Source organism: Odontesthes bonariensis, chromosome 13 (genome assembly GCF_027942865.1).
Source record: "Odontesthes bonariensis isolate fOdoBon6 chromosome 13, fOdoBon6.hap1, whole genome shotgun sequence".
Classification (NCBI taxonomy): domain Eukaryota; kingdom Metazoa; phylum Chordata; class Actinopteri; order Atheriniformes; family Atherinopsidae; genus Odontesthes; species Odontesthes bonariensis.
The window spans coordinates 33,891,529-33,916,445 of record NC_134518.1 but is presented as its reverse complement, the minus strand read 5'-3'; the positions used below and the strand labels follow the sequence as shown (position 1 = coordinate 33,916,445).

General features: G+C 41.9%; 1 protein-coding gene across 3 annotated transcripts in view; it reads left to right on the top strand.

The window, feature by feature from the left end:
* LOC142398028 (protocadherin-1-like) overlaps positions 1-24,917 on the top strand; it is a 433,391-nt gene that overhangs the window by 3,847 nt on the left and 404,627 nt on the right. For all 3 annotated transcript variants that reach the window (XM_075481975.1, XM_075481973.1, XM_075481974.1), the window contains exons 2-3: positions 11,629-12,460; positions 18,726-20,906. In XM_075481975.1, the coding sequence (XP_075338090.1) occupies positions 11,651-12,460; positions 18,726-20,906 (2,991 nt within the window). In that variant the 5' untranslated portion in view covers positions 11,629-11,650. The remainder of the gene's footprint in view (positions 1-11,628; positions 12,461-18,725; positions 20,907-24,917) is intronic.

The window sequence follows — 24,917 nt, the reverse complement described above, 5'->3', positions numbered from 1 at the left end:
GATGTGTTTCTTTAAAAAAAGCAACTTGGAAAACACCTCGTCACGGCCTCAGTTCAGACTGCAACTCCAAAAATAAGTAAAAAAACAACAAATACAAGACGTTTTTGCTTGAAATAAGCAATAAAATCTGCCAGTGGAACTAGTGAAAATCGGCTTGTCAAGATTTCTTGAAATAAGATGTGATATTTAGGACTTTTGAGATAAAAGTGATCTTGAAATTAGCTTAAAAACCTCTTCAAATGTCAAAAAAAGCTTGTTTCATATGATATGTGACTCAAAACAATTTGTTTTCAAGACTTTTAACAAGATATTCCAGATGTATTGTCTTCAAACAAGTCCCTATATCTGGCTGAAATAGTACTTGTTAGGCAGTTGTGTCTTATATTAAGTGTAATGAGATATTTTGACTAGAAATGAGACAAATATACTTGGTAAGACTTTGATTTTTTTCCCAATCTGTAAAGGATTCACCTTTCACGTGAGACCATTCGTGTTCGGCTGCATTTTAAGCTTCCTTTTGGCTTCCCTGATTCTTTTGTTTTTCCCAAAGAAATCAAGAGAGCCAACCTGGAAGCGACTCCTTTTGTGGGTTCACGTCACAGAGGTTTATATCAGCCTGAAGTGTGTGACACCTTTGCTCCTCTGTAACGAGGTCGGGAGTCACGGGGGAACTCGGCGCTTGTCGCAGCACGTCTGTGTTCGAAGTTTTCGACCTGATGGTGGTGCTGGAGAGAAGTTCACATCCTATTTCTTCCCTCCCAAGTTTTTCCTCTCTTTTAATGCAAATGAAACAACGACTGAAAGATGCGACAACAGTTAAATCTCATGCTGTCATCGCCGGCCGCGGCCGTTCTCCGGAGGGGATCGTAAACACGACGCTAATTTCATGCAAATCGCTGCCGTAGACGTGGAGACGCTTTTCCAGTCAGACAGATGGACAGATCATTGTTTTCCTGCCATAAATGGAGCTGAGAGCGCCTTTCGCTGAGGCTTAATTGATTATTTTTCCTCTCCTGTTTGATAGAAACGACGGTTAAAGGGAGTTAGAGCTCGCCTCCTGCTCGCATCATGAACACCAGGTGTCATTTCGCACCGTCGCACATCCCTGCATATTTACACAAGATGATGCAGCTGAAGGATGAATCATTTAGATCATAAAGAAGTAGTTGAAAATGTTCCTGAAGGGCACGACAACACCATCCAAATGTCTTGTGTTTGTAGAAACTGGAGTGAGCAGGCGTTTCTCACGTTTACCTGTTCAACTTTTGTCATGAACACCTTTGGATTGTTGTCGTTTTTGCCCTTTGAATCCTGTGAGTGTTTCTGTATCTTTGCCGGAGAGCGACGGACTAAGTTTGTCCTAACTAACTTTATCATCTCTTCAGCCGGCATTAAAAGCGTTTAATTGAGACATAATTTACAGAAATAAGCTGAAAATCGTCACAAACCCCTCTTTTGGGGCTGATTTTAGCCTTTAAAATGCTGCAGCGCCACCCCTGAATCCCTTTTTCCACTTTTTGTGCTTCGTAGAGCTGTACGAATGTTTCGTTTTCGAACTAGATTGTCAACAACGAGACACATGACGTCCCAATTCGTGTTTCAAACACAAACCGTGTGTGATTTCTGTAGGAAAGAGCTATTGTTGTCAGATGTAGGGTGATAAATGAACAAAAACAAACCTATCGGGGGCTCATTTGCAAATCACACTGCTGGTTCAGTGATGTGTGATTCAAAATATGGTCGCGGTCTGCTGCTCTAATTTGGAGGCATCGGTACTATTTGGAAGTATCTCTTTACTGAAATCTCTGTTTTTTTCTTTTTAAACGTTTTAAGAAAGCATTCGAAACTCAAATATGACTCCTGGAAGCTTGAATGTGGGCTCAAACTCTTTTTTTGTACAGCTTATTTGAAAATGATGTCAGTGTTTATTCAAACTCTTTAATAAGAGTTAAATGTTAAAATGGACTCATGTGAGACCTAAAACTGGAACAAAATGCACAAATTCTAGAAGCTAAAACTGGCATTTCACCTTGAAAATGTGATTATTGAGATCATTTAATTGACTGATAGCCAAGACACATAAAATGTAGTACATTTTTATGTTTTCTAAGTTTATTTATTCAAGTTTACAGCCTTTGTTGACACTGAAGAGGTTTATTCATGGCAGAATTTATTGGCTCTCAGCTAGTTTGAGCTGAAAAGAACAAAAATTTAACTGTAAATATATATATTTAGGACAGATTTAATGGCAGCTCCTGGATTTTACGTGAAAGTTGCTGTTTGTTCTCCATCAGGGAGGTGACGTAGTCCAACACGTGGAGTAAATATGTTTCTCTGGATTAAAAAGAGGCGTAAGAATGGCGTCTGATCGGTACCAGTTAGTCCTGCCGTGGCGCCCCAGAGCAAGACTTTCAGGATTACCACAGCTGGACAAGAAGACAATAAGACACCGAAACCGGTCAAACCTTTAAACCAGTGAGTCAGTGTGTGTCCATTTCCTGTTGACAGTATAATGGACGTCATGTGAGGCGACTTGGCCAGTCAGTGCACTCAGGGCTCATAGCAAAGCCACATTTCTTTTCCTTGTCAACAGCTGATAACTTTCAGTGCAGCAGGAGGCTGTTTGCAGAAGGCGTGGACACGCTGACAGACCATGACACAACACCTGCTGCCTGTATGCACCACTGCGGTGGCTTTATAGATCTGAAAACTCTTTAATATGACTGATGTGTGACATGTCTGCACACTGTAAACCCACAAACTTTATTTCTTTTATTTGGACAGAGCAGAGTATGAGTCACTGATTCAAATCTAGATGGTGTACCTGACAGTTTCCAGCTTTATTTTAGTTGTGTTTGTTTTTCCTAACATTACATTTCCAGAGAAGTGACGTTTATAGATCTCTTTGAAGAAATGAATCACTTGTGTACGCGTGATGATTTTTGAGAGGTAGTGTCGCCACATGGAAAATCAAAATGACCTTTGGTTCGAAGACTTTATGAGAGCGCACCATCCTGTCTTTGTTGGTAATGCCATCCAGTCATTTCACATTCCACATTAAATCTTGGGGTAGGGATTCATGACTCATTTCTAATACATTTTTGAGTCTTGAATCACTTTCAACTGAAGCCAGTTATCTAAAAAGTCATTGTCCTCTTTGTCTTTTTGCATCGGACGGCCATCAGATGTAGAATTAACTTCAATGCACAAACCTTTGTGATGCTGATTAAAATAATCAAATAAATAGCTTCATTTGAAAGGCTTCCAAAAGTTTTTATCCAATGTGTTTCTTTACCATTGAATCTTTGCAGTGTTGAGGCTGAAACAACATATTACGCTATTTAGGAAAGAGATTCTTGGATTTACATTGGATTAGTGAATGAAAAAGTGCATTATTTTGCAAAACATCCGGGAAAAGTTCATTTTCCCACATTTAACCACTGAATTTGTTTTCTATTGCGACAACAGAAACAAAAACAATTCAAAACTTCCATCATGTTGAGTTAATGCACTACTTTAGGGAAGAGATTCTTGGATTTACAGAAGTGAATGACAAAGTGAATTATTTTGCAAAATACGCGGGAAAAGTTCATTTCCCCACATTTAACCACTAAATTTGTTTTCTACTGCGACAACAGAAACAAAAACAATTCAAAACTTCCATCATGTTGAGTTAATGCACTACTTTAGGGAAGAGATTCTTGGATTTACAGAAGTGAATGACAAAGTGCATTATTTTGCAAAATACGCGGGAAAAGTTCATTTCCCCACATTAACCACTGAATTTTTTTTTTTACTGCGACAACTCTTCAAAGCTTCCATCATGTTGAGTTAATGACACTTTCATGTCATTGTTTTCATACGAAATGTTGATTCTGAGATAAAAATCAACTTGAGATGCATGTCAGTGGTTTTATAGAATCTAAAATCAAACTGTGAGGTTCTGAAGTTTTATTAATATAGCGCCAAATCAAAAGTGTCTTCTCAAGACACTTCAAAGATGCAGTCCAATTCAAGCCAATTACAATCCAATTCATTGTACTACAATCATAAGCCAATCAAATCCATTAAATTATAAATTAGTCCAATTTATACGAAGCCAATTTAAAAAGAGAGTTGCCTTGCTAAGGAAACCAATTCACACGGAGCTCTGACAACGGTGTGTGTGCTAATCTGCATCAGACAGTAGAAGTGAATGGGGTCATTAGAGGAAGGTTCTTTGTGTTGGATTGAAGAGGGACCACACACACTCATGCACACATGCACTATGGCCGTCCAGAGCGCCCACGTGAACCGTGCACATCCTGTCCATCTGAGATCTGAAAACATCAAAGCACCTTTTGATTCTCTGTGTGTGTGTGTGTATGATGTTTAATTCAAGACAGGTCTGCAGCGCGAGGCTGAAATGCTGGACGGGCTCGAGTTATTGCCAGGAACACACACCTGCACGTACACACTCGGTCGAAAGGAAACTTTAGGAACTGGTTTCCAGTTTGGCAGCCGGCCACCTGGTGAGCGTTGCCAGATTTTTGCGGAGTAGTTGTCATATTTTCATGGTTTGTAATTGGTCTCACGGCGTTACTGAGCTCATTACTGCAATTAAAAACGACACCAGGGATTATTCCGGCTTTTTATGTAACACAGATGACTCTGTTCCTGTTACGCACACACGCAGTTCACTTTAAAGGGACTTTGTGGAGAAAAAAAAGGGTTCATTAGCTGGAACAAACCTCCAACCACGTACGGGAAATTATTTACAGCTGCGGTTTTTTTCTTTATTGTCACTTTCTCGTCACTTATGACGCTGTAAACTTAATATTTTGGGTTTAAGAGGAACATTTAGTGCCAAAAACAGTTTAAAAACGAACCCTCAGAACAGCTGATAGAATCTTCTGAAGAATATGAATGTTTTTGTTTCTAAGTTTACATTTTTTCTCGTCACTTATGACGTTGTAAACTTAATATTTTGGGTTTAAGAGGAACATTTAGTGCCAAAAAACAGGTTTAAAAACAAACCCTCAGAACAGCTGATTGAATCTCTCCTGAAGAATATGAATGTTTTTGTTTCTAAGTTTACATTTTTTCATTCCCTCATTGATTTATCTGCAGTCTGTGGGACTTATCTGAAGCCCTCAGCGACCTGCTTCTTATGTAGATGAGGGCAGTTAGATTCGATGGGACGGGCCGACAGGCGGGACTGTTTCTGGTTGGATCCTTTAGCTGCGCTCAGTCCTGCAGCAGGAGGGGATCGCTGCAGATGCTCCAGGGAGTTTAAACAAGTTTACTCAGCTCATAGCAGAAGATCCTTGATGTTTAACTGGCTCTGTCGCTCAGCAGAGAGGTCAGTAGTCCAGTTTCTTACAGTACAGCGGGATGTTCTGTGCAGATTTTGGTTCGTTTACAGTGTTTTTAGCCTGTTTCATTTCACATTCACAGTGGATTTTAACATGTTTGCTGGACGATCTTACGGTTGGATATTTAACTACTAGTTTTGGTTTAAAATGGTTAATTCATCTAGAAAAATCCTAATTATTAGTGAGGTTTTTTTATTTTCTGTATCAAGGGAGCAACCTTTTTACTTGTTCTTATTGAACTTTTAGTTTTGTTTCATAGACTTGTCAGACTTATAGGTTTTTAACTTGTGTGTGTCACATTTCCAATGACACATGAACACATTTAAATTATTTTGTATTGAGAAAAACTCTTTTACCATATATTTTGCAAACTAAAAAGGAGTTTTGTGTGACAGTCATGTCGAATTTTAAACGCAAGTATCGCATTTCCAATATACGTGTGTGTATATAAAGCCTAGATATATATTTATATAGATATATATCTATATTTATATCCATTTAACATATCGACAAAGTCTGTTTACTACATATTGTATAACCGAGTTGATTTTTTCATCTAGAAACCGGCTCTCAGTGGTTATACATATATATAATAGATATAAAAATATAAAATGAAAATGACGTGTGAAAGATTCACAACAATTTTACTGCAATTACATACAATTTGTTACATATTTAATATCTAGGGCAGTGAATGTTGGCATCGTATAGTAAGAATTAGCATTTTCCTACACTGTATTAGAGTATTAATTGCGTGTTGTTGGTGATATTGATCCTGATTTTGTAAAACGTGGCAGCTCTTTAAAATAAGCTGCTATAAAGGGAGGAATTACATAAAAATTGGGTCTAAAATAGACGATACTGATTAAATTGTTGGTTATATCCAGGAATAAGTCTCCAAATCAGGCAGTTGATCAAGTCGTTGCAGATTTGTGTGGCGTGTTAGCGTTGCTTTAAATATTTCCAGGTGCCAACGTAAGGATTTACCTCTAATCGTTGGTGAAATTTTAAATGAAAAGAAGTCCCAGGGAGCAACAACAGCATGTGGCGTTTACGGAGCTGCTAACTCAAACACCTGCGTCTCCTCCTAATGTCATGAAATGTGCCGGAGTTACAGTCGGGACATTGACATGGAGATCCACGCACACCAGGTGGTAACGGGGTCGTTTGGCTGCTTTGTGATGTACAGATGTCTGGGCACGCCCACCATCTCTTCCTCTGTGTCCTGCGTTTGTGGGTCTTTTGTCTCTCGGCCGGTCAAACTGTGGCCGGCTGGTTCCTTACACATGGAAATGTTGCCGTGCCTCCAGCAGCTATGAGGCCCGAGCCTCAGAAAAATGGTGAGAAACTTAAAAAGTCTGTGGGAAAAAGCACGAGCTGGACGATCTCTGGTTCACCCGTCCCGTCCCTGGAGGAGAAAACACACTCAACACACACACCACATGTGAACAAACATGCTAACATGAGAGTTCGTGCACATCGGCAAACAGGAACTCGCTGCTCTTTGATTTTTTTTTCCGCTCTTTCACATTTTGACCCTGAGTTTTTTTTTTTTACATCCAACTTTTCTCACGACCCGACGTCTTCTTTTTTTAAACCCTTTCTGAGCTCTGCTGGAAAAATAAACTCAGCCGGTGTTACCTGAGGCATCGAGCTGCACAAACCAAACTCACCTAACAGTTTGTTTGTGTTGAAGCGGGAGTAAAGTTTGGGAACACAGATCCCGTTTCTATTTATACCACAAGGCTTTAAAGCATTCAGACTCCACCAGCTGCTGGAGAACATTATCAACAGCCCTGATTTTATTCAGTGTCAGAGTATGAAAACAGTTTTTTATTCAAAAACTCCACAAACTTTTGCAAAATTAGGAAACAATGTCATTCACTTTGCAGTTTGGCTGCTTTGGTTTGTTGTTTTGCCAGCAGAAGTGGGAAAAATAGGCTAATTTTCCACAAAAACTGAATTGTTTTGGCTCAAGTTTTGGGTCGAATAGACACAGCAACAAGAACAGAATATCCTAGATTAGTTTCTGAAGTAAAGCCCGTTTTTTTTAGACCCGTTCTGCCTTCATTGCTCTGACGTGAATCAGCATCCCGATGTGTTTCTGTCACAGTTTGGGACAGAAATCTTACCTGCTAGCTTAAGCTGTCACACTTACAGACGCGCTGTTTATGCTAATGGAGCTAATTCGACAAAATTTCAGAGGTTTTACTTGGATGAATGAATAAATTCTTCCCGTTCTTCCCGGCTTGATAAGTTTCACATTAAAACAAACACTTTGCTCGAGCTTCTGAAACTAAATTTGACTTAAACATGACATGCAGCATTTAGTCGGAGATGGAAATAAGAAAAACCTGCATGTAGACGAGTAAAACATTGAATATTTAAAGCAGGAACGCTCGTGTCTCCTCCTGGTTCTCTGCATGCAGTTTGATTTAATGAAGCCTCGTCCTGCCTCCTTTCTTCCCTCGTGAGCTGGTTTAAATTCACCTGCTGGCAAAACATGAGGTCCCTGTTAAACTCTGCTTCCATCAGAAAAAGCAGCAGTGTGAGTAATGATGTAGAAACTCAAGAAAAAAATGCAACAATTTGAGCTTTTAACGCCCGTTTTTTTAACGAAAAACCAGTCGGACATCTTTTTTTAACTGCGTGTAAACATCACCGCTCCACTAACGTGCGCATGTCAGAGTGCACGTATGAGTCTGGTTTGTTTTGAGCTGTCGAGCCGCTTTGTTTGGTGTTACATTAACAGACCGGACGTTAGTCAGTGAGCACGGTTGAAGCTCCGTTTCCACGGTGACGTGTGAAATGCCACGGGGTCGGAGGTCAGTGGTTTTTGGGTATTTTTGCAGCTCTTAGAGAAGAAAAATGTGAGAAAGGAAACGCACAAAAGGTTCCCATGCACATTCACCCCCTCCTCGTCTACACAAACACACATTTACAGTCTTCTGGGCTGGTTCCATGTTTGTGTGTCACAGCAGGGAGCCGAGCATCCAGCGAACCGGACGACGGCAACGACGGCGTCAAGCATTTGCTGCTTTTATCTTCACAGTTGCTGTTTTTCTCGGTTTTATGACCGTTTACGCGCGGCAGCTGTTGAGCCTGTTCGTTACGTATAAGTAAACGTCACAGAAACAGGACTTTAGTCCGTTAAGTGCACCAGATTTCAGGTTTACGTGGACGTAAAACACGAGTAACTCCGCACATTTGAAGCTACACGATGTCAGTAGTTCGGTGTCATAGTAATCGCTCTGTTTACCTTCCCAAACAGAGAGACCGCCTCAGGATAAAAGCAGATTACAAGCTCGAAAATGTAATTATTCTCAAGCTTCTTTGTAATCTGACCCTGTCGCTGATCCAAGAGGAGTCACATCATAGCACAAAGCGTAATGAGTAACAAACACAACGGCAGTTACATGGAAACAGAAAGATGATCTTAACCAGAAACAGGTCCCCTTCGCTGGCAGCGCTTCGTGACTGTTGCCACAACACGAATCACGGTTAATTTGTTTGTCGTTGTGTTGACAAATCTGATTACCATCAAAAGCAAGAGAGCCTTCGTGATGTGTTGATTCCTGGTTTGGCAGTCAGGGGCGGAGCAAAGGGGTGGCCAAGGGGTGGCACCACCGATAAGGGATTCCCATCAGAGGGCTTCTCGGGTCCCCTTAAATCTAGAAACTCAAACTTAATCAATCAGACATTAGTTTTAAATCGCTTTTCATAGAAACTGAGCGTAGCACAGATGCTTTACGGAATGTAAAAGGAAAATGAAGGATTAAAACAAGAAAACAAAAGATAGAAACCAATAAAAGGAACCAAGAACGCATATTTAGATCTTATAAAGGTTGCATTATTGGGCCATAAACATGAATGAAATTAAATTTAATATGTCATTTACTGGCTGTATTAGTGATAAAGTTAGCAGATAGTAGAAAAGTATACACATACCAAGCATAAAACCAGCTAAAATTCTTCGATAAACTGACAAATAACTAAAAACTAGGCAAAGTGACGCATATCTGTAGTTATTTAATGTAACGTATGTAACAGTTCTATCAGCAGTCAGAGGGTTTGACGTAAGAAGCGTTTGAGTTTACTTTACTGACACCAGATTTATAGTATTACTAATAAAGAAAGAAAAAGAAGTGCACAGAGAGTTTGGTTTCCTTTCATTTTTAAAAGCTTCGTAACAGATAACAGGGAATCTCAGTTAACGGAGAACGTTATTATGGTTGTTCTACGATGTTTTATTTGGCGTCTGTGAGCAGGAAATGTGCTGTAGGGTATGTTCAGTTTATTATTGTGGTTTCATGTGAGAAAAAACAAGCCGCTGCAGGAGTTTTGATTCCTTTTAATGTCACAGAATGACTTCATACTAGGCCTGTCTTCACTCTATCTCAATCACTCTGTAGGAGACCTAATAGGCTCAGGAAATATAAGCCTTTACTCCCACAAACACACAACCTGTTGTGTTTAGTGGGTAAAGAGAAGGAAGGCATCAACGCTTCCTGCTCCTTTATGTGCAGTGTTTCCAAATCAAGGACATTAGGTGGACGGAAAAAAGAAAAGATTAACCTCGGCGACCTGCAACCGAGAAACTCTTACGGCACCAAACACAGACGTGTGTCTGAGATGATTTACTGCCAAGAAAATCATTTGTGTGGAGACGAGCTGGAGAAGAAAGAGCTCGTTTCAGGAGGAGTCGGATGGCGTTGTGAACAACAGGTGAAAAGTCAGCTGGCGAGTAAAAACATTCAGATTTAAGAAGCAGAGATTTTTTGTAGGGAGTGTGAGGTCAGGGAGAGTCTGTAGGCTGGAAGTAAAACCAATAAGGCTCCTATTTCAAGGCCTAAACTCTTGGAGTATTTTTGAGTCTTAAATCTGCTAAAGTGACCCTTACAACATGTTATATAATGTTGTCAGAGCATATGCAACGTTTGTCTGTAGTAGCAGAAATCGTTGATGAATAGTTGATGAAAAAGGACCAAACACGGCATAAAAGTACCCGTTTCTTGAAGGTCCAATCTTTTACCCCCCCCCCCCCCCCCATACCCTCCAGTTTACAGAATCAAGGTTGTCTTTTTGTTTTAGGGATCGATGAGTTGAGCTCATTCAACCATCCAAATGTGAATTAAATAAAGTGCCGTTAGTGTTAGCGTTAGCTAAAAGGAAGAAAATTTATAAAAGTAGTTAACAAGAGAAGATGTTTTGGTTCAACTCTTTGATGCAGAGTGACAGTTGGAAGGATGGCGAGGGCGGTGGGTCAACGAGATCGTTGGTGAAGCGGGAAAAGGTGGATGTAGATGGGAAACAGCGGGGGGGTCTGAATGTGGCTCGAAACAAGCATGTCAGCAGTAATGAGGACTGGGTTTTTCTTTAGTACTGATGAAGTGTACCGGGGGGGGTCAGACACTTTGATTAGCCTGTTGGCCATCGAGGAGAGTTGAGTTGTTGGAACAGCTTTGTTCATAGTCGTGTACATTAATTCAGAAAAGAATTAAAAAAAAGGAAGAAAAATAAACTAAAACTCTGCAGAAATGTGTTTAAAATCCAGTGTTGAATAGAGGTTTTGGAATCCAGCTAATACCATCATAAACTTTGGGTCACACGCAGCAGTTTTCCTATTTACAGCATCTCTTTATCTATTTTTTGGGGCTTTTTATGCCTTTATTGGATAGGACAGTGGAGAGAGACAGGAAGCAGGGAAGCAGGGGGCAGAGAGAGGGGGAACAACGTGCAGCAAAGGGGCCGTCCGATGCGGGACTGCAGCGAGGACTATAGCCTCTTGTACATGGGGCGCCTGCTCAACCCACTACGCCACGGACCACCCCACTCTCTGACCATTTTTAAGCTGCAGGCTTTTGAAATCTTATCAAATTGTAGTTTATTACCGTCCATTAAAGGGGTTTAAAGGTTCCGTCAAACCGCAGTTTTCTTCCTTTTTCACGAAAGTCAAAAAGTCTCCGAGATGATGAAGCGACTTACTCAGCGGATCGGTAAATTTCGGCGTTTACAACAGCAACTCCTGTGGAACACCTTCATTTAAAGAGATATTTAAAATACTGACCATGAGATGACTGAGACGGGCAGTGTGCTCAAGGAACTTTTCGATTCATCGCTCTTAAAAATGGTTCAAAAGCATGTAACGACACTATTTCACATTGACTTTAGGAGCAAGCAATAGCTGTGAATAAGCTCTTTTTGTCCTTGAAATGAGTCACAGATGCTGTAAATGTTTGCGCTCTCCAACCTGTTTTCTGTGCCTCCCTTTCAGACCGGTGTCGTTTGGCAGAAACATGGCGTTGCCGAGGTGGGAAGCTCTGCTGCTCCTGGCCGTCGTCTTGATGGTTTCCTGCAGCGCCGCACCCACGGACATCCTGTATCGGGTTCCCGAGGAACAGCCGCCCGGCACGCTGATCGGCAGCCTGGCGGCGGATCAGGGCCTCCCAGACACCGGACATCTCTATAAACTCGAGGTGGGCTCGCCATACCTGAGGGTGGACGGCAAGACCGGCGACATCTACACCACCGACATCCCCATCGACCGCGAGTCACTGAGAGACTGCCGCAACCTCTTTGATGGCGAAAAATGCCTCCTCGAGTTCGAGGTGTCGATCACAGACATGGTGAAGGGGATGGGCTTGGGGCCACGGCTGATCGAAGGCCTCATCGAGGTGCTGGACATCAACGACAACACGCCGCAGTTTTCCTCGCCCATCCTCAGCCTGGCCATCCCTGAGAATACGCACATCGGCGCCCTCTTCTCCATTTCCATGGCAAACGACAGGGACTCCGGCTCTAATGGCGTGGCCGAGTACACTCTGACCACCGGGCCGGACGCCGATATGCTCTTCAACCTGCAGGTTGCCGTGGACTCGGACGAGAAGTTGCCGCAACTGGTCGTGATGGGCAACTTGGACCGCGAGAAGAAGGACTCGTACGACATGAACATCCGGGTTATGGACGGCGGGAATCCTCCGAGGGCAAGCAGCGCCCTGCTGAGGGTCACCGTGACGGACCAGAACGACAACGCGCCGAAGTTTGAGCGGAGTCACTACGAGGCCGAACTGCAGGAGAACAGCCCGCTGGGACACTCTGTGCTGCAGGTCAGTCGTTGGTTTAACCGTTTACGTAATTACCAAAGATGCCGTTGGGCCGGTTCGTTAGCAGGACACTCAAACATCCACAGATACGGACCATTTCTTCAGATTATTCCAAATTTATTGACCCTAAACGTTAACAACTCTTTCAAGGTACAAGATACAAGACTCCCCCAAGCCAGGATTTTTAACTATAGGTCAAACCAAAGAATCTTCTTGAGGATATAATCACAGTTTAGTTAATTAACATTAGATTTAGATCGATAACTAACAGTTACTGTTTGAACATCAAGATGAAAATTCAAATGATCCCTAAACAGGATTAAAGTTAGAAACTTTCAATACGTTGCTGCAACCATCAGTTGGCATGTCGGCCATGGTTCTTGTATTTCCATAATGTATTCATGTTGAGAGTTTAATTGGAAAATATGAATATTTTCAACAGTATAAGTCTTGAAATATTCAAGACGGCACATTGTGACGGACTCCCTCAATGTGGCATCTTTTTTTTGGTGTGTGGTTAATAATGAAGCACGTCCCTGTTGTCCATTGATATAAATATTGAAGCTCACAGTTCAGCTTGGTTACCTCGTCCAGATCACTGGTTCAGAAAATTAGGTTAAATGGGCTCCGTCTTGTGAGACTTCATTGTTAAAACAGTACAAGTTTTTGATGGACAGGACAATTAAAATCAAACCTGAGGCGACTGACAAACCAGATATTCCCTGAAACAGGAAACAGGATGTTTAACGCACCTTTTTCACAAACTTTTAACCACTTTTGGGGAACTTTAAGAGGGGAAAAAGTACATATTTACCCATGAAAAATGGCTGCTCCTAAGCGCTCATGAGCCTCCAACAATTGTCGTTTTTTTCCTCATAAATTTAAAAAGGAGAAACACTCAAGTGGAGTTTTTAATCCGGAGTTTTTCTTGTTACCAAACATCGGAGAGGAACCTTTGGCCTCGTTGCCGATAAGTCTGGAAACTGCTCAATTATCCGTACAGACAGAGGTGAAGCAGGGCGTGGGATCTCTGCGAGTAGTCACATATTAACCACTGATTCAACCTCACCTTTGAGCCCTCTGCCGGGGTGCCAGCACATGATGTCAGAAAGACTCGGTTTGGCTCAATGGCTCCACAACATCCTGACAAACCCAGCTCACCGTGTCATCCTCCACTTTTTTTTTCCTGTGACTGCGGTAGAAGCGCCAGACCTTCCAGCTCGCTGTGCATGACTTAATCTGAGTCAGTCATGAGATTATCCACGGGGCTTATTGGTATTATTGCTCTGGATGTGGCTCATTGCATTTCAGAGGGGCCACAGAATTCATTTCACTTAGTGTGCGTTTGAGTAGTGATGCTTTAGAGGCAGCGGGACAACGCTGACTGACGACCCTGACCTGCTTAAATTGTCCAATGGCTGTTCAGACTTGTACATGCCTGGCTTTTGACTCTCTCTTTAAAAGAGCATACTGCTGTGCTGTGCATAATTTTTAACCTATTTTTCTTCTAGGGCAGTTTCAGATTTGAGCCACCCAATTTCACACATTTCCTTTCCCAGCGGCCAGTTTTATTCCAGTAAAACTCCCAATGAACATCATTGGATCCGCTCATCTCTCACCATATTCTTAAGGCTGCTACCTGTCTTGGGCAGGATACTCTTGAAAAGGGGATTTTTGAGTCTTACAAAGTGGTTAAATAAAGGTTATATTGGCTAAAGTTCCCGTGAAATGGCGCCCAGAGAAACAAAAGGTGGCCATCCTGTGCTTATTGGCAGCTGGCTCCGCCCACTATTTCATGCCCGTTGTGCTGAATTTCAAAGCGAAAAGGTGTGGGGTGTTGTTTTGGTCCCAACCCTGACATACGCCTCCATTTCCTTGATCTATATTTTTAATATTTTACCAGGAGCTGGCAAACGTTAAACAATAAAGATAAAAACAAGATGAATTTGAGACTTAGAATCATTCTTTTGTATAATATAGACTAAGAAGAATCAACGGAAATGCCTTATTTTGGACCCGTTCTGTTAATGTTTGATGGAAACACCATAACTGGTGCCATTAATAATGGGACACTACTTGTTTCAAGCTAAGTCGCATTCACTTTAAACCAGGAAATGCAAAAATAAGGACAAGAAAAAGCAGAAGCCAGCCACTCATACGAAGAAGCTAGGCTGCCCTCACTCCTCCGTATGTTTGCAGATTCTGATCTTATTAAATACCAAAGCATATTTGAGATTATTGACAGGGATCCCTCCCTAATGACTAATCGCTAAATTCCCATTAAAGACTGCTAAAAAGGAATATTGCCTTGACAACATGCTGGTTAATCATTTAAAAGACGCAGCCCAAATGATTTGAAGTCCACTCTGATCTTCCGTGTAATTATAATGTAATTTACTCAACAATAAAGGAGACGTGATGTAAACTGTGATGGATTATCTCTGCACACACGTGTCTGCAGCCACATTTTTCTTTCAAATAAACTCTTTCAATGGCTCTCCGGGTGTGTTAGTCCAAAACAGGTTTCACTTCATAAGGGTTACGATTATAGATTAATTATTAATCACCTAAAACCTGCAGATTGTGGTCTGTTCGTTTAAGAAACCTGTTGGCCTCACGGGTAATTGTTAACCTGGAGATAAAGAGTGTTTATACTTGCTGTATGCTTGCACAGAGTGGCCTTGGAGAGCAGCCAGTGCAGCTCTGGCCTCGTCTCAGCGGCCCTACGCTCCAGCAGCTCGACTGTTCAATACACAATTCTCAGAGGCTGTCAATAATTCACCACTGTTTGGTGATATCTGCTGCTTAAAGCCACAGCGGAGGAAAGGAAATCAATGTGCAGGAGAAATTATAATTTCACTTTCATGCTTTCCTTAACCTTAACCTCTCTGACATGGATCAGTGGCTCCCACGGTCACCCAGGGGTACTAGTGATGGTCTGTCACAGTCAGTGATCTTGAGACGACAGGAAACCAGATAATTATTATGTGGCAGTATGAACTACTCTGTGTTGCACAGAAAACCATTCTGAGATTATGCTGGCGCTACCTTTATAAACCCTTATTGATAGATGCTAACGTGAATGTTTGAGATATTTACCACAGAGTAACATATATTCTGAGTTCAGTTCTCCCATTAGCTTGATAACAGCTGTATAATACTTATAATACTATATAATACATTCTGTAGTCATTAAAGGGGAACTCCGGGGCATTTGAAGCGTGTTTCCATTGCTAGAGGTTGTCAAATACTGATAGTAGGACACAGAGAGGTCCAGATCTGTGCTCCCTGTGTGGAGATCGCTCTGTCCGCACAGCATGTCATGCTAGGCTAATACGTGGTGGCTAAGGGGCAAGCGCTAACCCTTCCACGTAAAACAACAACTTGCACACTGCAGAAACGTCACACCACTTTATAACCCATCCGACAATAAAGTCACAAGCCTTACCATCAAAACCATATGCATGGTTCTCACATTACTGGCATGGGGACGTTACAAAACAACTTTATAAGCAGCATGTAACTCACCGGCTGGTTGTAGGCTCGCGCATGTGAAAGCCCAAAAGAGTCGATGGAGAATAATCCCATATACAAAACAATTATCTTCTCTAGAAAAACTGCGTTCAAGTATTTAAAACATTACAACAATACATACCCAGTAATATTCTTGTAATGTTTTAAATACTTGAACGTAGTTTTTCTAGAGAATATAATTGTTTTGTATATGGGATTATTCTCCATCGACTCTTTTGGGCTTTCACATGCGCGAGCCTACAACCAGCCGGTGAGTGACATGCTGTTTATAAAGTTGTTTTGTAACGTCCCCATGCCAGTAATGTGAGAACCATGCATATGGTTTTGATGGTAAGGCTTGTGACTTTATTGTCGGATGGGTTATAAAGTGGTGTGACGTTTCTGCTGTGTGCAAGTTGTTGTTTTACGTGGAAGGGTTAGCGCTTGCCCCTTAGCCACCACGTATTAGCCTCGCATGACATGCTGTGCGGACAGAGCGATCTCCACACAGGGAGCACAGATCTGGACCTCTCTGTGTCCTACTATCAGTATTTGACAACCTCTAGCAATGGAAACACGCTTCAAATGCCCCGGAGTTCCCCTTTAAGACTGTATTCTGAATAACATGTTTGTCTGTAGAATAAAAATGAAGCTGTAACCAAAAGATGGTTGGCACAAAGACTAAGCTAAGCTAGCTTGATGAGGTACAACAATACAAAATTCTATCTGAGCAGATTGTCATTTGGTTATCTTTTCAAAAAGGCGTTAGTTTAGTGTAGCAAAAGACTGAGCTAAGATAGCTTGGCTCCATCCTGTGCTTAGACTGTTTAATCAGAGCTAAATGTCATATAATTAATCTTAACAAAAATAATTTATAGCTTAGTTTAGCAGAAAGACTAAACTAGCCTAGCTGCATACAGCACTAAATCCTTTAAAAAATGAATTAGCACAGTGTAACACAAAGAATAGCTTAACTAACATGCTTCTATTCAGAGATAGGAAAACCAGATCTAATCTGAATGTAATGTTATCTGAATAATCTTCACAAAAATAAGTTAGCCCAGGTTAGCACAAACACTAGCTTAGCTAACATGGTCCAATCCAGTGCTAAGCAAACTAAATCTAATCTGAATTTAATGTTATCTGAATAATCTTCACAAAAATAAAGTTAGCACAGTTTAGCACAAAGACTATCTTAACTAACATGCTTCTATTCAGAGATAGGAAAATCAGATCCAATCTTGATTGTATAAAGATAGGAATATGAATAAAAGTCTTTTAGGTGCTGGTTTTAGGGATTTTTGATTGGAACCCAGCTAGCTAAGCTAAGCTAACTTCTGACTGGATGAATATCCTGCAGAAAAGATAGTGGTGAAAGAAGTAAATCAGAACTTAGACTATGAATATAAAAACATTTGTGTGCCTTAAGATGAAATTTGTTGTGAGATGTCACTATATAGATGAAACTGATTTGAAATAAACTGATCGGCTACAATTGTAAGATTTCTGTTTTATTGGCCCAAAGATTAATTTTATTTTTTTGTTTTAAAATACTATCCTGTCACATTTGCAAAATTCCTTTTTTTAAGGACTTTTAAGGAGATTATTTTGCAGAGTGCAAACTTGGCTCAGGTTCACCATGCTTTGAAGGAATAATGGTCTTAAAATTTAAAGACCCCACATTACATTACTGTAGGTCCCAGGTGAATGCTGCACAACTGCTGAACCAGCAGCACCTGAGACATTTATATCATCTGTTCGACTTGAAGTTCAGTTGACGACCTACATTTATCAACTGCAGCAGTAGCATTGAACAGATCCAGTTAAAAAGCATTAAATGTGTAGATATAAAAGCATCCTAATGAGGGCAACCAAAATTACATTTTGCTGACTGCTCCTACTGCCTAAGTGACAAATTACCTTGCTTCACTTTGGGTTTGCACATATGAAACTGGATTATGGCTGATGTTGGTCTGTCCTCTGCGGGCTCCTAATGGGCCCAATAGAGCTGGAGCTTTTCGGATAATAAGAGGAACATTAACATTCACTCATCTGCCCATTAGATGCCAATGACCCGCTTCATGGCCGTTGGATGTTTTGTTGTGTGTTTGTGTGTACTCAGCTTTGATCATCTAGCCTACATACAACAGAAATCTCCTTCCCTTTAGAAAAACATGCAAGGCTTTATAGTGTTGCATTCGTAATGGTGTTGACTCTTTCAAAGGAACTCAAAGAAGCAACATGAAGAATAAAATGTGATGTCTTAAGTCTCACTGTGACATCTGACTGAATTAAAATCACATTTAAAGTTCGACAGTATATTTGGATGATAATGACACAGCACACCAGGTTTTTCTTGCCAAGTTAAATGTAAATGTACTTTATTTATACAGCCCTTTACAGACAATCCTTACGGTGTACCAAAATGCTTTAAAACAGGTGATAAATAAAGAGAAGAATAAGTAAAAACAATAAAAGAACAGTGAAAGCAATAAAATACAATAAAATCGAATAAGATAAAATAAGATAAAAGTGTCATCATACTGCTGGGTATTAAAGGCAATTCTAAATAAGTAGGTTTTTAGCCTAGATTTGAAGAGGAAGTTAAGGGTGTTAAAACAGTTTCCTGCCATCAAACTAATCGAGTGTCTGAACTGCTAATCTTATATTTATTTCTTGTATTTTCTGCTGTTCTGTTGTTTTTGTTTTACAGTGTTGGGCTGAAAATATAACCCTCTTTTTCTGCCCCTCGTAGGTCAGAGCCAGTGACGCTGACACCGGCAACAATGGAGAGATAGACTACAGCCTCCATCAGGCATCCGAGACTGTCCAGAGACTTCTGCGCATTGACCGCTCGACGGGCATCATCTACGTCAAAGGTCTGGTGGACAGAGAGGAAGAGAGCTTCCTCAAGTTCTTTGTGGTTGCCAGAGATCGTGGGCCCAATTCCAAGAGCTCCAAGGTCCTAGTGACAATCAATGTCAGGGACCAAAATGACAATGCGCCAGCCATCGAGATCCGTGGTATTGGTTTGGTAACACACCAGGATGGCGTAGCCAACATCTCTGAAGACATGCCCATTGGTACGCCAGTCGCCCTGGTCCAGGTGTCGGACCGTGACGAGGGGGAAAACGCTGTTGTGACTTGTGTGGTTGCAGGAGATGTCCCATTTCAGCTCCGACCTGCGAGAGAGTCGGCCAATGATCGGAAGAGGAAATACTTCCTGCAGACAACAACCCTGCTGGATTACGAACGTGTCAAGGATTACAGAATTGAAATAGTTGCTGTGGATTCTGGGAACCCCGCTCTGTCCAGCTCCAACTCTCTCAAAGTCCATGTCACAGACATGAACGACAACACGCCGATCTTTTCTCCCCCGATGCTTGAGGTGGACTTCGCAGAGGGCAACCAACCAGGTGACCAAGTGCTTTATGTTGTGGCGGCAGATGCAGACAGTGGCACTAATGCAGAGTTGGCCTATAGCATCATCGAGCCCTCGGCCACCAGGCTCTTTGAAATCGGTGCCAACACCGGAGAAGTTCGTGTGAAGAACCAGCTGGATCGCGAGGAGACAGAGCGCTATGAGTTCCATGTGGCTGCAGCAGACAAGGGCCTCCCAAGTAAAACCGGCACCGCTACAGTGATAGTAAACGTTTTAGACCGTAATGACAACGACCCCAAGTTCATGCTGAATGGCTACAGCTTCTCTGTCATCGAGAACATGCCGCCACTCAATCCTGTTGGTGTAGTGACTGTCACTGATGCCGATAAGGGGGAAAATTCCCAAGTGAGACTGTTTGTGGAACCGGACAATGGCAAGTTTGTCATCCAGAACGGCACAGGAACCATCCTGTCCAGCATTTCCTTTGACCGTGAGAAGGAAAGCACGTACACCTTCCGTCTGAAGGCCGTGGATGCAGGTGACCCACCTCGATCCTCTTATGTCGGAGTGACCATCAATGTCCTGGACGAAAACGACAACGCCCCCTACGTCACCAAACCTGCCAACTCTTCCTACAAGTATCTGACATCTGTCAACTCTCCAGACACACTTGTGGAGGTGGTCGAGGCCGAGGACATTGACGCTGGACCCAATGCCGAGCTGTGCTACTCCATTACAGGTGGCAACCCCCATGGCCTCTTCCAAATCTCACCCAGCAGTGGCGAGATCACAGTGGCCCAAGCATTCACCGGAAAGCACAATGGGCTACACCGGCTTGTCGTGAAGGTCAGTGATAAAGGTAAACCTCCTCGCCACACCACTGCCCTCGTCCACGTTTTTGTAAACGACACCAAATCTAACGTCTCCCTCATCGAGGCCCTCGTCGGACACAGTCTCTACACACCTCTTGACAGAGACATTGCAGGAGACCCCAACTACGCACTTGACCCCTCCAGTAAAATAATTTACGCCGTTGTTGCCGGTGGTGCTGGTGTGATTCTGGTCATTGTAGCTGTGGTGGTCATCAGACACCGGTTGAAGAAGGATAACAAGAGTGGCTACCAAGCTGGCAAGAAGGAAAGTAAGGACCTGTATGCTCCCAAGCAGGGCCCGAAAAATGGCAAAGGGAAAAAGAGCAAGAAGGGCAAAGCTCCAAAACCAGCCAAGCCGCTGGAGGAAGATGAGGAGGCCAGCCTACAGAAAGGCCTCAAGTTCAACCTCATCAATGACGTAAACGACAGTCCCAGAATCCATCTCCCCCTTAACTACCCACCGGGAAGCCCTGATCTGGGCCGCCACTATCGGTCCAACTCCCCCCTGCCGTCCATCCAGCTGCAGCCACAGTCACCCTCTGCCTCCAAGAAGCACCAGGCCGTTCAGGATCTCCCAGCTACCAACACCTTTGTAGGAACGGGCGACAACAACTCCACGGGCTCCGACCAATATTCGGATTACAGCTACAAGGCCAATCCACCCAAATACAGCAACAAACAGGTAGGAGAGTACGCAAACACGTCAATGTACCGCCCGGACATCTATTGGACCAAACAGGTGTGGTAGTCACGCTGGGACTTGTTTGGCACCGCCAATATTCATTCACCAAAGCTGCACTGATTACTTGCACAGCACCCACTTCCAAACGGCCGTTCCTTTTTGTTTTTGGTTTGTTTCTGTTCACCATCTCTTTTTTTTTTGTTAAGTTTTTTTGTTTTTTTTTACTTCAATATGGACTCCACCAAATGCACAATATGAAGCGTTATCTAAGGGATTGACCAAAATATGGGTTTACCAATATGTAAAAGTTGATTTGTGGTGACAGAAACTCCCCAAAATGGACTGAAAGTGGATTTTTGAGTTTCTACTGTTTATGTTTCCCAGGCATATGTCCAAATGTTTAATATCTGCAGTATTTAATGAGCAATTCCAGCTAAAATTACAGAACGAGATGTCATATTTTCAAGAAGTATGATGGTTCTAAATTTGGTAGCCGTTAGATGTAGTTCACTGCTGATATTGGAAAGCCCATGTGGGTCCATCCTTTGCCTCTTTATGTTTTTCATTTATTTGTGTTTAGTTTCACCTTTTCATGGAGGTTTAAATGAAGGAAGCTGGCATTTTATTAGAAGTGTTTTGAATCTGGAGTTCTTTTTGTGGTCATTGAAAGGTTCACGCTGACATCCTCATTAAGTCTGATTGTGTTTTTCTTTTTTTTTGTTTGTTCTGGAGAGCTGACTCATTTAAAGCTGCTCTTTATGGCCGGATCAGCTTGTTAAAGCGTGACAAAGAGTCACTGAAGAGTGTCTGAATTCCTGACTTTTTTTATTTTTTTTTATTTTTTATTGTTTCTTGGCTTTCTTTGGGCAGGAACTAGACAGGCTGAGCAGCACTTTAGAGTGTTTCCATCCAGTTCAGACCAATTTAAGGTCATTTCAGCTCAGTCAGGGAGTCAAGCATGAAAAAAGAAAAGAAAGGGAATAAGAAGGATGGGGGAGTGGGGTTGTAAAAACAGCCACTACACTATGAAGGAAAGGTACACGAGGAGTAAATACAACCATTTCTTAACCTCCGCACTTCCTGTCAGGTCAGCTGAAATACGACTTTTAATTTAGCTGTGTTCCCAATCACCGGGGCTAAAAAAGTCAATTGTTTGCACAGATTAATGGCAGGTTATTTTCCAGGCGCCCGCTTTCGCCTTCCATTACCCAGAGTGCCTTGCTCTGTTCTATTTAATGTACAAAATGGGGTGGGGGGGGGGGTTTCGGGGGTGGGCTGGGGATCGGGAGTAGTGGTGCGTGATTGTGACTACTTTTCGGGCCGCTGTGTGGCCTCACTTTGACGGACTTGCGGCTGTGAAAATGATTTAAAAAAAATGTCACGTGCACTGTGAAAACCATGGAGACAATCACACTGAGGTGTTGTAGTGATGTTCAGACTGTACATATATGTGGAATGACGTGTCAAATGACTTTTGTTTTGTTTGTGCTTTCTCACGTGCTCTTTATGTTGCAGCATTATCGTGTGTGTCGTGTGTGAGCTTAACAAAGTCGTTGTTCTCCCTGCTTCTCAAAGACTTGTGTTCACCATTTGAGTACCTGTACCAAAGACTCACATGCACACACCTGTGTTTCCATTGTCATTACCATCTGACAGTACATATATGTATATATATATATATATATATATGAAGATGAGGATTTGCTTCCTTGTTTGGTCAGTCTCGCAGAGTTCCTGCCAGTGTTGGCAGCTTGTTAGTGCTCCTGCTGGGTTCACATTTAGCCTGTTAACACTTGAGCCCGCAGGCGTCACACTTCTCTCCAGTCAGATTTAAAGCCACATGGCCTCATACCAACTCTGCTCCATCAACACACCTTTTTCAGTCATGTACTCTTCTTCTTTTGGGGGGGGAAATATTTGTACAGTGTTTTTTCTGATGTTTTTTACAGTTAAGCAGATTTTATTTCAATAAAAATGTTGCTAAAACGTTAAAAGTGGCGCTCTCTGTGCATTCACTGAGTCATTGTGGTGGGCGGGGAGGGAACAGGAGCTGAGAATAATGGGAACGCTGGAGGTAGAGGTACAGTATCACATTTTCATTTTCATCATTCACACGTGGAGAGAAAATATGTTTGGCACAAAGGGTTTGATTTGGTTAAAAAAAACATCAAAAAAGCAACAAATCGAGTTTCTACATGGTTATAATCAATAATGTGAGTGGCATTTTCTGTTAAATATAATTAGTGCCACATATTTGGGTCGAAACTAACGTTTTTTTTCACATTTCTTGTGTTTTCTCAGTTTTTAAGGACAAAAGTACAAAGTTGAGTCCAACTAACAGTCAAAAAATGTTGATTATTTGCTGATCTAAGCCAAGGAGAACCAGCAGATTCTCACATTTACGGACATGTCTTTGGGCTTGCTTCAGAAATACTTAAAATAGCTTAACTACTCCTCTAACTGTGCAACCAAACAAACTGACTTTTAGACACATAATAAGTTAATTTAACTTCTTAACAAATATTGAATGGTTTAACTTTTGTGCAGATTATCACCTGAGGATGAACATCATCTTATTTAGTCGTTGATAGGACGTCCAATCAGCAAGTGGAGTAACGATGGGATATTTGCACAACTTTTTGCCCACAACACCAAAGCATTTTATGTTTTTAACCAATGTTTAGCAATTTTTTTTCAACATCTGAAGAGGTTAAAGTATTTAGCATTTAGTTTTGTGATTCCTTGACAAATTTAATGTTGAATAATTACCAGAAACCTGCCAAATTAAAGACTTTCCATCAACCTTCTGTGTGTTTTAGCATCTGTTAGCATGCTAGGATGCTAATCTGCAATCGATAGCATGTTAGCATGTTTTCAGACTAATGTGAAGCTGTCAGGGATTATCCAGTCAAAGTTTATTTGTATATCTGCACCTTTTGTTCAGGTTCTTTTTGACATTTTAATGTTGAATTATTACCAGAAACCTGCCAAATTAAATACTTTTAGCATCTGTTAGCATGCTAGGATGCTAATCTGCAATCGATAGCATGTTAGCATGTTTTCAGATTACTGTGAAGCTGTCAGGGATTATCCAGTCAAAGTTTATTTGTATATCTGCAACTTTTGTTCAGGTTCTTTTTGACATTTTAATGTTGAATTATTACCAGAAACCTGCCAAATTAAATACTTTTAGCATCTGTTAGCATGCTAGGATGCTAATCTGCAATCGATAGCATGTTAGCATGTTTTCAGATTACTGTGAAGCTGTCAGGGATTATCCAGTCAAAGTTTACGTGTATATCTGCACCTTTTGTTCAGGTTTAAAGCCAAACTGGCAACAAAACAGTTATAATAATAACAATCAGAGACCAAAGCGCAGCATGAAACCAGTAATACCGGTTCCTCTGGTGTTCAGAGCTTCAGCCAAATATGTTTTCTCTCCATAAGCACCTGAGCCATTCTGTCTGAGTCTGTCACTTTAAATCTCCACCTGCCTACCTGCTGGCACGCCGACTGTGTGCACACAAAACCACAAGCGCACACACACACCCTTTTAGACTTTGGACTTGCAGCGGATCGCGCTGAAAAGAGCGAGACCGGAAACATCCCACAGCAGGTTGCCGAACCTGCCCGGTGGGGGTCAGAGGTCAAATATCACTCAAGAACAAAATATTTAGCGGCCGCGATTGAGGGAGGTCGGAGGTTAACAACACGCTCCCCAGCTCCTCCCTCTCGTCTGGACTCCACATTAACAGTCCGGCAGCGTCCTTCCTGCTTTTTTTTTTTTTTTTACGCTGACCGACTCGGCCGTTTCTATGGTAACACAGCGGCCTGTGTGTGTGTGTGTGCTGACTCACAGTACTGACTGACTTCTTCCATCCAATCCAACACAATCCCTCCTTCTATGGAAAGCTCTGCCCTTTGGATGAAGAGTGTGTGTGTGTGTGTGGAAGTGTGTGTTCTGCTTGTCATTCAGTTTATATAAGCTCCGAGCTGAGCGTTTCTTCTTCC